Source organism: Sinocyclocheilus anshuiensis, unplaced genomic scaffold, assembly GCF_001515605.1.
Source record: "Sinocyclocheilus anshuiensis isolate Anshui unplaced genomic scaffold, SAMN03320099.WGS_v1.1 scaffold330, whole genome shotgun sequence".
NCBI lineage: Eukaryota > Metazoa > Chordata > Actinopteri > Cypriniformes > Cyprinidae > Sinocyclocheilus > Sinocyclocheilus anshuiensis.
Genome location: NW_015547689.1, coordinates 2,342,360 through 2,353,092, shown reverse-complemented (window position 1 = coordinate 2,353,092; position 10,733 = coordinate 2,342,360). Strand labels below are relative to the sequence as shown.

Below are 10,733 nucleotides of genomic sequence, written 5' to 3'. Positions count from 1 at the left end.
TTTGTTTTTTTTTTTTAATGATATATATATATATATATATATATATATATATATATTAGTAATGCTGAATTGTACTGGTTATTTTTTGTAACATGATTTCTGATTAAAATGTTACTGTGATATTCGTCTATAGTTAAATTATGCATATAAAGACTTATCACTTAAAACTTGAGTTTTAAGTTTAAAATATAAGATTTTAATCTTTAAAATATTAAAGATACAAAACAAACCTGAAATAAAGGTGCTGATATCCAATCATGTCTTGTGTCATTAAAGTGCATTATACATATATAATGTTGAACAACGACTCAGGCCAGTTTGGAAAGTGCTGATTTTTAACACATCGACAACAGAAAGACAAAGAGAACGGTCAGGAGGATGAAGAGAAAAGAGGAAAGACAGAGAGACTCCATAATGAGCTTTGGGCGATGACTATATTCATCACACAGCACCTGCGATGAATTACATTATGCAGATCACACTTCTCAGATCTCTTGATGACTTTAAAGACAGTAGCACTCAGAGACCAAACCCATGATTAGCGCTGCTGCATTTGGAATAATAGAAAAGCAAGGCTTTTGCTATCTTTTCGGTTTCATGGCGGCAGTTGCCAAAACATTTGTTTTCTGATGAGGACAAAGTTTATGAATAAAATACCACACACTCTTGATATAGTGCTTGTCTGTCTCCACTGCACCTGGGCACTTACAAGCAATGACCAGTACTCTAATGATGGGGGAATACAGTCTTGTGAGCTGGCAACCAAGATGAAAGGAAAGGGTGGGCTGGTCAGAGAGAACAAAGCAATGTCATCTCAGCCATCTAAGCACATCTCACAATAGAAAGAGAGTACCATGGCTATATTTTTGTCTGTCAACATCAAACAAAGCAATATTTTAATGTCAGTGAAGCAACAGGCAAATGGAGGTCTGTCAGTTGTTTAAAGCTTTTAAATTGTACTTGTTGATTGAATGTCCTTGAAGTTGCATTTTCAGAGAGAGATGATTGTAATGGGGTAGGGGGTGATTTGTGAGTTTAGGTATTTATTATGACAGTGCATAAGAACAAATTACCATGGTCACTATAATTTGTGTGAAAATGCCATTACTGATGTTTTCTCTTTTTATGACATAAAATAAAATAAAATAAAAAAAGGAATAACAGTACAAATGCTAGGTTTAAAAATTTATTACAAATTAAAAAAAAGAAAATTTTATGTAAATTAAGTCCGCCTTCCAATGTCTATGTCGACTCTCTGAAGATTATATGGTTGAAGCTTGAAGCCTGAAATCTTAGTAAATGGCAGTATTCAATACGTCACTCTGAATGTGTTTCAAATCCTAGTGAGTTACCTACCTCACTAGATCCTGTACCATCCATGTAGATCCATCCTTAATGGCCAAAATTGCAGTCTAGTATTTCTTTTATTAATGATTTAGTTTTTTTGAATATTTGTTTGGGCTAGTATTGTTTTTTTTTCTTCTATAGCTTGATAAAACAAGGTGACAAAATATTGCGAAAATTATAGAAAGCTCTTACTGGGCTATTCTTTCTGTAGATTCTTTCAGTGGATACGTGTATAGTAAAAGATAAGGCTTGATTCGATCAAGAATCGGAGTGGATGATTTAGTGATTCATAACACACCAAAATACTTTAGTTCTGCTAGGCGTACTGATGTAACCTGCAGAAAACAACACCGAATGAAGCAGTGAAAGAATCTTTTTAGGATTCGAAGGATTTGAGTCCCCACAAAAGTCCCCACAACTACTACCTGGTCGCTCAGCTCAGCTCAACTCTCTCTCTCTCTCTCTCTCTCTCTCTCTCTTTCTCTCTTTCTCTCTCTCTCTCTCTCTCTCTCAGTCACTACTCCTCAGCTGCATCATTCAATCACAAGCTCCCAAGGATTCACACTTGCCAGGAATATACGGCACCTATTAAGTTTAGCTAAATGTTTCCACCACTTTTGATTCCTTTACCTCGCTCCATTAACATAGCAATATTGTTTGGAGTACTATGGTGACATGACGGTGCTCTTCCTCAAATATTAAAAATTAAATCAGGTAGGTAACCTTCAATTTCATCACTCTAAAAGTTTGTTTGTGATAAACAAATAATTCATTATCACCTAAATTAGGAAAATGTGACCGACATTAATAATAGCCAACCATGTATGTTGATAGTAATCAGTGATCTAATTAATTTATAAAAATAAATAAAAATAAAATAGAATAGAATTGCAAAAAATGCAGAATGTATAATAAAACTGTTGTATTCTGTAGTACTGTGTGCATGATAACTTAAAAATAATCAGGATCTAGTGATCTTTGAAATAGTATGATACTAATGTACTGTTTAAATGTAATGCTTAAATACATTTCCTTACAATCCTTTTCATATTTTTTTCCAGCCAGCTCAAGGATGATTTCACATCAAGACCACAACGTTATTACTGACTGGTGCAGCACCAGCTATACATGGACAGCGAGATGTGAAAAGATAACAATCTTGCGCTTGTCTGCCTACTGTTACCTGCTAATCCAAAAGGTGTATCTTGAGGTCTTATTTCCTGGACCATGTGTCATTTTACTTGATAACCTTGCTGTGTACGATGGTGCCACTGGAGAAAGTGATGCGATGTGATTTTCATGTGTCTCTACGTCTTCTAAAGCCCATTGTGGTGAAGTCTGATTGTGAGTGAAAGTGTTTGTTTTCTTGTGTCTGTGTTAGCGGCTGTGCATGTTTGCCTGTTCTTGTCATTTCCTGCTGGTGATCAAGTCATGCCACGTGGAAGAGATGTCAGCAACAGCTGTTGCCTCCCACTGCACCTAAATGAAGACAATGCTCGTTTTGGCTTGTTGGCGGCCCTCATCCTCCTCTACCTGCTGTGTGGGGCGGTGGTGTTCTCCGCACTTGAGCATCCCTCTGAGCTGCAGGCTCACAGTCGCTGGGACGAACAGCTGGCTAACTTCACTGAGCAAAACAGCATAAACCTGAAATCCCTAGAGGTCCTCCTAAAGCAATATGAGGAGGCCTTTGCTACTGGGATCCGAGTGGACAAACTTAGGCCCCGCTGGGATTTCTCAGGAGCCTTCTACTTTGTTGCTACAGTGGTCTCCACTATTGGTGAGTTCATATAATGTCATCTATGCATTCAGATTTTCATAACTGCAAAAGAGAATTTACGGGCCTGGAGAGCCACAGTCCTGCAGAGTTTAGCTTCAACCCTAATCGAACACACCTGCTTTATATACTAATATATATAAAAATGCCAATACTGACTTCATTTACTTGCCCTGATGTAATTTTCTTTCTTCCGAAAAAAAAAAAATGCATATGCAAATTCTCCTGTAACTTTGAAATCTTTCAAACTTGCCCCACCTCAAGATGCTCCCTGCCAGGTTTGACATGATGTCAAATGTTATTGGCTATTGCTGTTCTTGTGACCACTCACAAAATACTCAAATTGAGTGCCCACAAGTATAAATTAGACTTGAAAGACACACATATGGTATATTTTAGCAGCTTTTGAGCATGACAGCCTCTGGTGACTGTCTACTTTCATGATGTTTTTTAAAACTTTGTGTCCCACAGAAGGCATAAAACCATAGCAGTTTGAAGTGACATGAGGAGGGCTAAATGATGTTTTTAAATAGGAATAAATGTATTAAAATAATTTCCTGTTTCCTTCCAGGCTTTGGCATGACCACTCCCGTCACCATTGCAGGTAAGATCTTTTTGATATTCTACGGACTTATTGGCTGCGCAGCAACAATCCTCTTCTTCAACCTCTTCCTGGAGCGCATCATCACGATGTTGGCCTACATCATGCGCTGGTGTCACGAGCGACAACTGCGCCGCTCTGGCATGGGAGGAGAGGAGGCCAGGAGCGAGGACGACAGTCTGGAAGGTTGGAAACCATCAGTCTACTACGTAATGCTCATTCTGGGCATCGCCGCCCTGCTGATTGCATGCAGTGCTTCTGCGTTGTACTCTGCCATGGAGGAATGGGACTACTTTGAGTCCTTGTACTTCTGCTTTGTGGCCTTCAGCACCATTGGCTTCGGGGATGTGGTGAGCAGCCAACGGGAGTTCTATAAAGCTCAGGAGGCCTACCGTCTCGGCAACTGCCTCTTCATCCTCATGGGTGTTTGTTGCATTTATTCCCTGTTCAATGTCATTTCCATCATTATCAAGCAGACGCTCAACTGGATCCTCGGCAAACTGGACTGCAGCAGGGCTCAGTGTCCCTGCCGTGGCCGTCCATACAGAAGAAGAGGTCAGGCCTGCTGTTGCTGTTGCTGTTGCTTTCCACGCATTTCCAACCAGCGGCACAACCACCACCCTCAACTGGGACATTCCCGGCAGAGGGCTCAAAAGCGCAATGCCGTGCACCCTGCCCCGGCTAACGAAGCGGCAGGAAAGCGCTTCACTAATGCATCAGTGGAAACAGTTTGTGATAGTGAGACTGATGCTGGCTTAGGACCAGATGGAGGTTATCTGACAGGGCGCAGACTGTCTGGAGAAATGATCTCAGTCAATGACTTTATGACCAACAAGGTTTCTCTGGCCATTCTACAGAAGCAACTCTCAGAGACTGCTCACGGTAATCCAAGGCAGAGCCACGTTCGCCAGAACGGCTTCTCCGGTGGAGTGGGCGCCTTTGCTATCATGAATAACCGCCTTCAGGAGACAAGTGTCGAGAGGTAGCTCGGTCATACAACGATGGCGTTGGATATCGCACATTAAGGATAACTTTTAGTAAGGGTTGTGTACCTTTCAGAACTGAAATGAGAATGGCTTTAAAATCCCGAATTTCAATTGCATTTGAGTTGCTGTAACAAACAGAATCCGGAATTGTAATTCAAATTTGAATGAAAGGAATGAATTGAAATTGAATTGAAATTCAAAGAAGTGTATATGACTAACCTTTAACTAGAAAAGCAAAGTTTAAATTTGTTAATGTGATAGTTTACTCCAAAATTAAAATTCTGTCATCATTTACTCACGCTCATGTCGTTCCAAACCCATCAAACTTTCATTCATCTTCGAAACACAGAAGAAGATAGTTTTAATGAATAATATTCTTGTGGCAATAACAGCCTAAACTAAACCTGTTCATCATATAAATCGATCATATCTCTTCAGAAGACTGAATTAAACCATTAAATTCACATGGATTATGTTTTATGAATTTTTGAATAGTTTTGGTGACACTAACTTTTAATGGAGGGAAAGAATTCTCTTAGCTTTCAATAAAAATAAATATATTTGTATTTCAAAGATGAACAAAGCTCTTATGGGTTTGGAACAACATGAAGGTGAGTAAATGAAAGAATTTTCATTCATTTCGGTTGAACTATCCCTTTAGGACAAACTTTGAATGTTGGCTTGACAAAGCCTTAGTTGAAAGTTGTGGGAAAAAGTTTTCTAGGTCTTATGGTCAGATAAATAGACAGATAGCCTATATTTGAAATGTATTCAGTAAATTCCTCCTCCTGTCATTCCAAACCAGATTCCTATTCAACTTTTTGGATAATTAAATTAAAATTCACACTCACTGACTAAAAGACAGCAAATTCTTCAGTTCTGAATTTTTTCCCAACCCTGACTGAGCTGGACTGAGCTCGCTGGAAAAATAAGTTAGCAGAGGTTTTAGCAATTATTAAAGATGTTAAGTGTACATTTACTATTGGAATGGCAGTGCAGAGCAAATTAGATCAAATTAAAATAGCCACTTACCTCTGTAGATCAGAAGGACGGTGAAGGTTAGCATTTATGAATGGCTTCGTTCTGAAGAGTAGACGGCTTTCAATTTTTTTTTTTTTACATCATTATAAATAAACCATATGATTTTAATGGTAACATCGCTTCTCAGAGTCACTTTGATGCTGAAGTGATTGGCCAGTGTGGTGAGCAATCACACTGTGCCTCTAGAGAGCTCCTTTAACGGCTCTTCACGAAAACAGACTGATTTTCGAGAGCCAGGCAGATGTAGCCACGGCACTTACATAGAGACAGTCCCCGGAGGAAGAAATACAAGTGTCAAATCAAAGGAAGATGGTCAGTAATATTCACTGTTTAATCGTTTCTATCACGCTGCCTCAGTGTAGATTGTCTTAAGAAATAAATGATCTAAATTAATACAAATACGTGCAAATAGACTTTTAGCAAAAGGGATCTAATGTGATAGTATCATCAGTATTTAAAAGACAAACTAAGTCATCTGTATACATTCTGTAGATATTGTATATTGTAAACACAAATATTACTTATTTGTTAAATATTTATTTTGGTATCAACATTTATGTGTTTCAGATGTATTCACGCCCTTTATACCTGTGTAACAGCAGCCTGTTGTCAATCATAGAGCTTTTTAAATCTGTTTCTGAGTAACACTATAGGCATCAGTGTGACATAAATACAAGGTTTGCAAATTGCAGAGGAGCGAGTCTCTACTGCCCCCTTCAGGATGACAGTGGTACTGCTTACTGTTGGTGTTACTCTTGTGTTGAAATCTGAGCTCAGCCACACACATTCGCAACGTGTATGACTATAATTACCAACAGGCCATAAAGTCTCTTTATGTAGCAGGACAGACATTAATAAACTAAAATCTCATGAATGACTTGATCTGTTTATTTTTATTACTCAACCTTCAACCTTTATGTTAGCACAAATATTGCACAACATCTGTAAAATGTGCACAAAGAAAGATCAGTACATAACATGATATAGCACTGCATCAGTTCATTTGCTAGTCATCAGGAAATATCTCGTAATATTAACATGTTTATATATTGGCATAATTTCAAAGAGGTCAGTAAGGCAACACGATCATGCAAACAGAGAAGAGCGTATTACAGGAAACAACTATTCAAGAACAGGACTATATTATAGTGACTATATTATGAGCCTGTATAAACCAACATGTAAAAGTGCTTGTATTTAATAGAATTTGTTTTTAGAGATTTTAACATTTCAAGTTTGATGTGAATTCTTAAAGGGATTGTTCACCCAAAAATGAAAATTACCCCATAATGTCTTCACCCTCAAGCCATCCTAGGTGTATATGACTTTCTTCTTTCAGACGAATACAATCGGAGGTATGTTAAAAAATGTCCTGGCTCTTCCAAGCTTTATAATGGCAGTGAATGGGGGTCGAGATTTTAAAGTCCAAAAAAGTGCACCCATCCATCATAAAACGGTTAATAAAGGCCTTCTGAAGTGAACTGATGCATTTGTGTAAGAAAAACATCCATATTTAAAACTTTATAAACCGTAATCTTCAGCTAACTGTCATACGCGCATTCATGAGAGAGTGGTGTTCGAGCGTATGACGTAGGCGTAGCGTAAGCTCCAGTGAGAATATGCTAGTCTCGCGAGTACCAAGTTTTGCAAAGGAAAGGAAAACCAGTCTTTTCTCGGCTTATATCAAATCCTCTGACATTTTTCTTTACAAATCCTCGTTTCTGTCAGGACCACTATCGTCAAAGATGATTGACAATTAGCATACAGTTTGGATTGGTGGTATGGTTCTGTTCTGGGCAAGAACTCCCTGCGCATCCATGCAGCCTAGCATGGATGAGAACAGGGAGAGCAGCAATAACCCCCCCCAGGGTAAACAGAACAGAACCAACATAAATGTATTGCAGATATCGTTAAAGTTCAATAATGTTATGTACACATTTTAGAATTAGTCTGATTCAAAGGAGAATCAGAAGGCTGAATCCTGACTGACAGAGGAGGAGTTGGGGATGGAGGAGGGTAATTAGCTATTGAGCAATGCGAAAACTGCAGATAATACTGAGGGACCTTATATATGAATGCTTAGATAGGTGTCGTATTCCCATAGGTTGATGGGGATCAGCTGAAAGTCAGCTGATGCGAGCATGACTAACGTGACCTGCCAGAACTAACGCTACGCTAGATGTTGTACTTCTAATTCGTGACCGGTATTTTGTTTTGCTCTCTCCTCTGCGCTTCTGCATTTATCACTTCTCACCGGAGCTTACGCTACGCCTACGTCATATGCTGGAACTCCACTCTCTCGTGAACGTGTGTACAACAGTTAGCGGAAGCTAGAGACTACAGTTTATAAAGTTTTAAATATGGATATTTTTCCTACACAAATGCATCACTTCACTTCAGAAGGCCTTTATTAACCCCCCTGGAGCCGTGTGGAGCACTTTTTATAATGGATAGATGCACTTTTTTGGGCTTCAAAATCTTGACCCCCATTCACTGCCATTATAAAGCTTGGAAGAGCCAGGACATTTTTTAAGTCATATACACCTAGGATGGGTGTATTATTAATCAATTATTTTTGTTTTTGCGTGAACTATCCGTTTAAAGGTATAGTTGACACAAAAATGAAATTCCTGTCATTATTTACTTAAGATCATGTTGCTCCAAACATGTATGCTGTTGTTTCTTTTTCCTTTTATCAAACACAAGATTTTTTTTTTCCCTCTAAACAAAATAATTGGACCATGCTTCTAAAAAGACTAAGCAGTAAAGGCAAGTAAATAATTTTTGGGTGAACTATTCCTTTAATACATCAGCATTAGCTTGTCGCTAATTTACTGTTCCTCAGAATCCAGAGACTTCTGTCAAGCTCTGCCTTTTTTATTGTATCAATTTAAAAGTGACCTGTTACATGCCAAGACTGAAGAGAATCTCAAAAGTTTGTTGTCACTGCTTGAACACATTACCTGAGTATTGTCGATTGTAAGACTCATTGTATACATTTCACATACACAGTATATATCTTACATTAAATATTATTATAACATATAAAATGGATCTGTATAGAAGCTTACCTGGGCTAATCTAGATCGCCATGCCTCTTTCTGCTGATAGTATGCTGAAATGATACAGTTCCGTCTGCAAATGTCCAAAAATTATGATATTTCAAAGTTCAATCCACTGTTCTTTTGGCAGTCATTACAACTACATGTCAATTGAGCTGTACTTGTGGAGCTGATTGGTGCTCTAGGGAAGGTGCACCAATCAGCTCTAATATTATTATTATTATTAATAATAAATTAACTGCTTACATTATCATACTAAATATAAGCCAATTATTAATAATAATAATTAAATATCAATCAATATCAATTATAATAAATGATTCTTAACAACAACAACAATAATAACAATAATAATGGTAGAAAGAGGAATAAGAATGCTTATTTAAAGTTTTCTCATTGTATTATAGATCTTGTTGGGAATAAACCGATTTAAAGCACTGGGACTGTGATTTATCTATTCATGCAACAGCTGTACCTAAAAATGTTCATGTCACAGTCTGTGAAATAAGTTTTCAAACTTCTCTCAGACAAGTGCTGACTGCTATTTTGAGCAGAAGTAAAGCATGATAGACATCATGCACTCACTTGCTCTGAAGGCCGCCCCCTGGTGGAAGTCCAGGAATCACTGTTGAAGCCAGTACTGTCAGAACTGACAGCAGATCAGGCTCATCACCTCTTGAGCTCAGCTCCTCAAATATCTCTGTCAAAGAAACATGCGTGCCAATGATTTAATTACTCAAGCAGGCCGCTAGAGGACCATTTACTTTAACCATTATATGACTCCATGATTTGAAAGGATTGCCATCTGTGACGTAAGTCATGTAAATCTTAAAAGCAACACCAGAAGAAGCCAGATTTAATCAGATGGTGTACCAGCTACTTTGGACTCCAGAAAGTCCTCCAGCTCAGCCTCCTGGTGCAGTGCTTCAGGTGACAGCTGGGGGGCGCCATGGAAACAGACTAGAATGATGCTGATGTTATCAAGGCTCCCCTGTTAGAAATACATAAAAAGACATTCAGAAAGGAAAAATAAAAAATAAAAATAAAATAATAATAATGTATCTGCTATACGATATATTCGCTACACTCAGCAGTATCATTTTCCTCTGATGTTTCTTTAGATAGGGCAGGCAGTAGCGTGATGCTATCAGCCACTCTTGAGGCTTTTGTTCTAAGGACAACTACCTCACGTTGTTGATTAACTAGATTGGAATTGGTGACGCTAATGCAGACCGTATCCTTCATTTCTAAGGGATGTTGTTGGTTTTCTATCCCTACATAGCACAATGCTAGGCAGAATGCTGTAATCTGCTCACACCATGGCTAAAAGTAGATTATTCTGTTACAGCTTAGTGGCTGAATACAGCCTCACTTTGAGATGCAGTCATGACAGAGCAGGGATCTGGCTTACTGTGGAGAGAAAGATGTTGACATTTTCAGGTCAGCACATATCATTTTCTGCAGCCTAAAGGCCATTCTGTATTTCTCTTACGTAATGTAACAGCCTGGCTGAAGTCAGCTCTGGATGCCATAGCCAAGAGAGTCCATATTTAAGATGTAGTTCATATTTTAAATTCTAATGTACATTTTAAATAAATGGAAAATGTATTATATAGTATAAATACAGTTTATTTAGAAAATATATATTAGAACAACATGAGCGTGATCTATCAGAAAAATGATTTCAAAATGAGCATGTGACACTGAAGCCTGGAGTACTGTATGCTGAAAATTTAACTTTGCATCACAGGAATAAATTACATTTTAAAATATATTCAAATAGAAAATATAGTTATTTCAAATTGCAATATTTCACAAGATTACTGTTTTTACTGTATTTTTGATCAAATGAATACAGCCTTGGTGAGATTTAATTGAAAATATTAAAAAATCATGTTTCCAAACATTTGAGAAGTCCTATA

General features: G+C 37.9%; 2 protein-coding genes across 2 annotated transcripts in view; one reads left to right on the top strand and one right to left on the bottom strand.

The window, feature by feature from the left end:
• The first annotated feature begins 2,704 nt into the window (after window positions 1-2,704).
• Window positions 2,705-4,848, top strand: LOC107703554 (potassium channel subfamily K member 13-like). The gene is made up of 2 exons (XM_016506233.1): window positions 2,705-3,124; window positions 3,693-4,848. Exons 1-2 carry the CDS (start codon window positions 2,779-2,781, stop codon window positions 4,706-4,708), a joined length of 1,362 nt encoding a protein of 453 aa, XP_016361719.1. The 5' UTR covers window positions 2,705-2,778; the 3' UTR covers window positions 4,709-4,848.
• A 714-nt stretch (window positions 4,849-5,562) lies between these two features.
• Window positions 5,563-10,733, bottom strand: part of LOC107703459 (protein phosphatase 1A-like) — a 7,350-nt gene continuing 2,179 nt past the window's right edge. The window contains exons 3-6 of the mRNA XM_016506077.1: window positions 9,685-9,802; window positions 9,397-9,511; window positions 8,821-8,884; window positions 5,563-5,628 (exon numbers count right to left, since the gene is read on the bottom strand). Coding sequence (XP_016361563.1) covers window positions 5,563-5,628; window positions 8,821-8,884; window positions 9,397-9,511; window positions 9,685-9,802 — 363 coding nt within the window. The remainder of the gene's footprint in view (window positions 5,629-8,820; window positions 8,885-9,396; window positions 9,512-9,684; window positions 9,803-10,733) is intronic.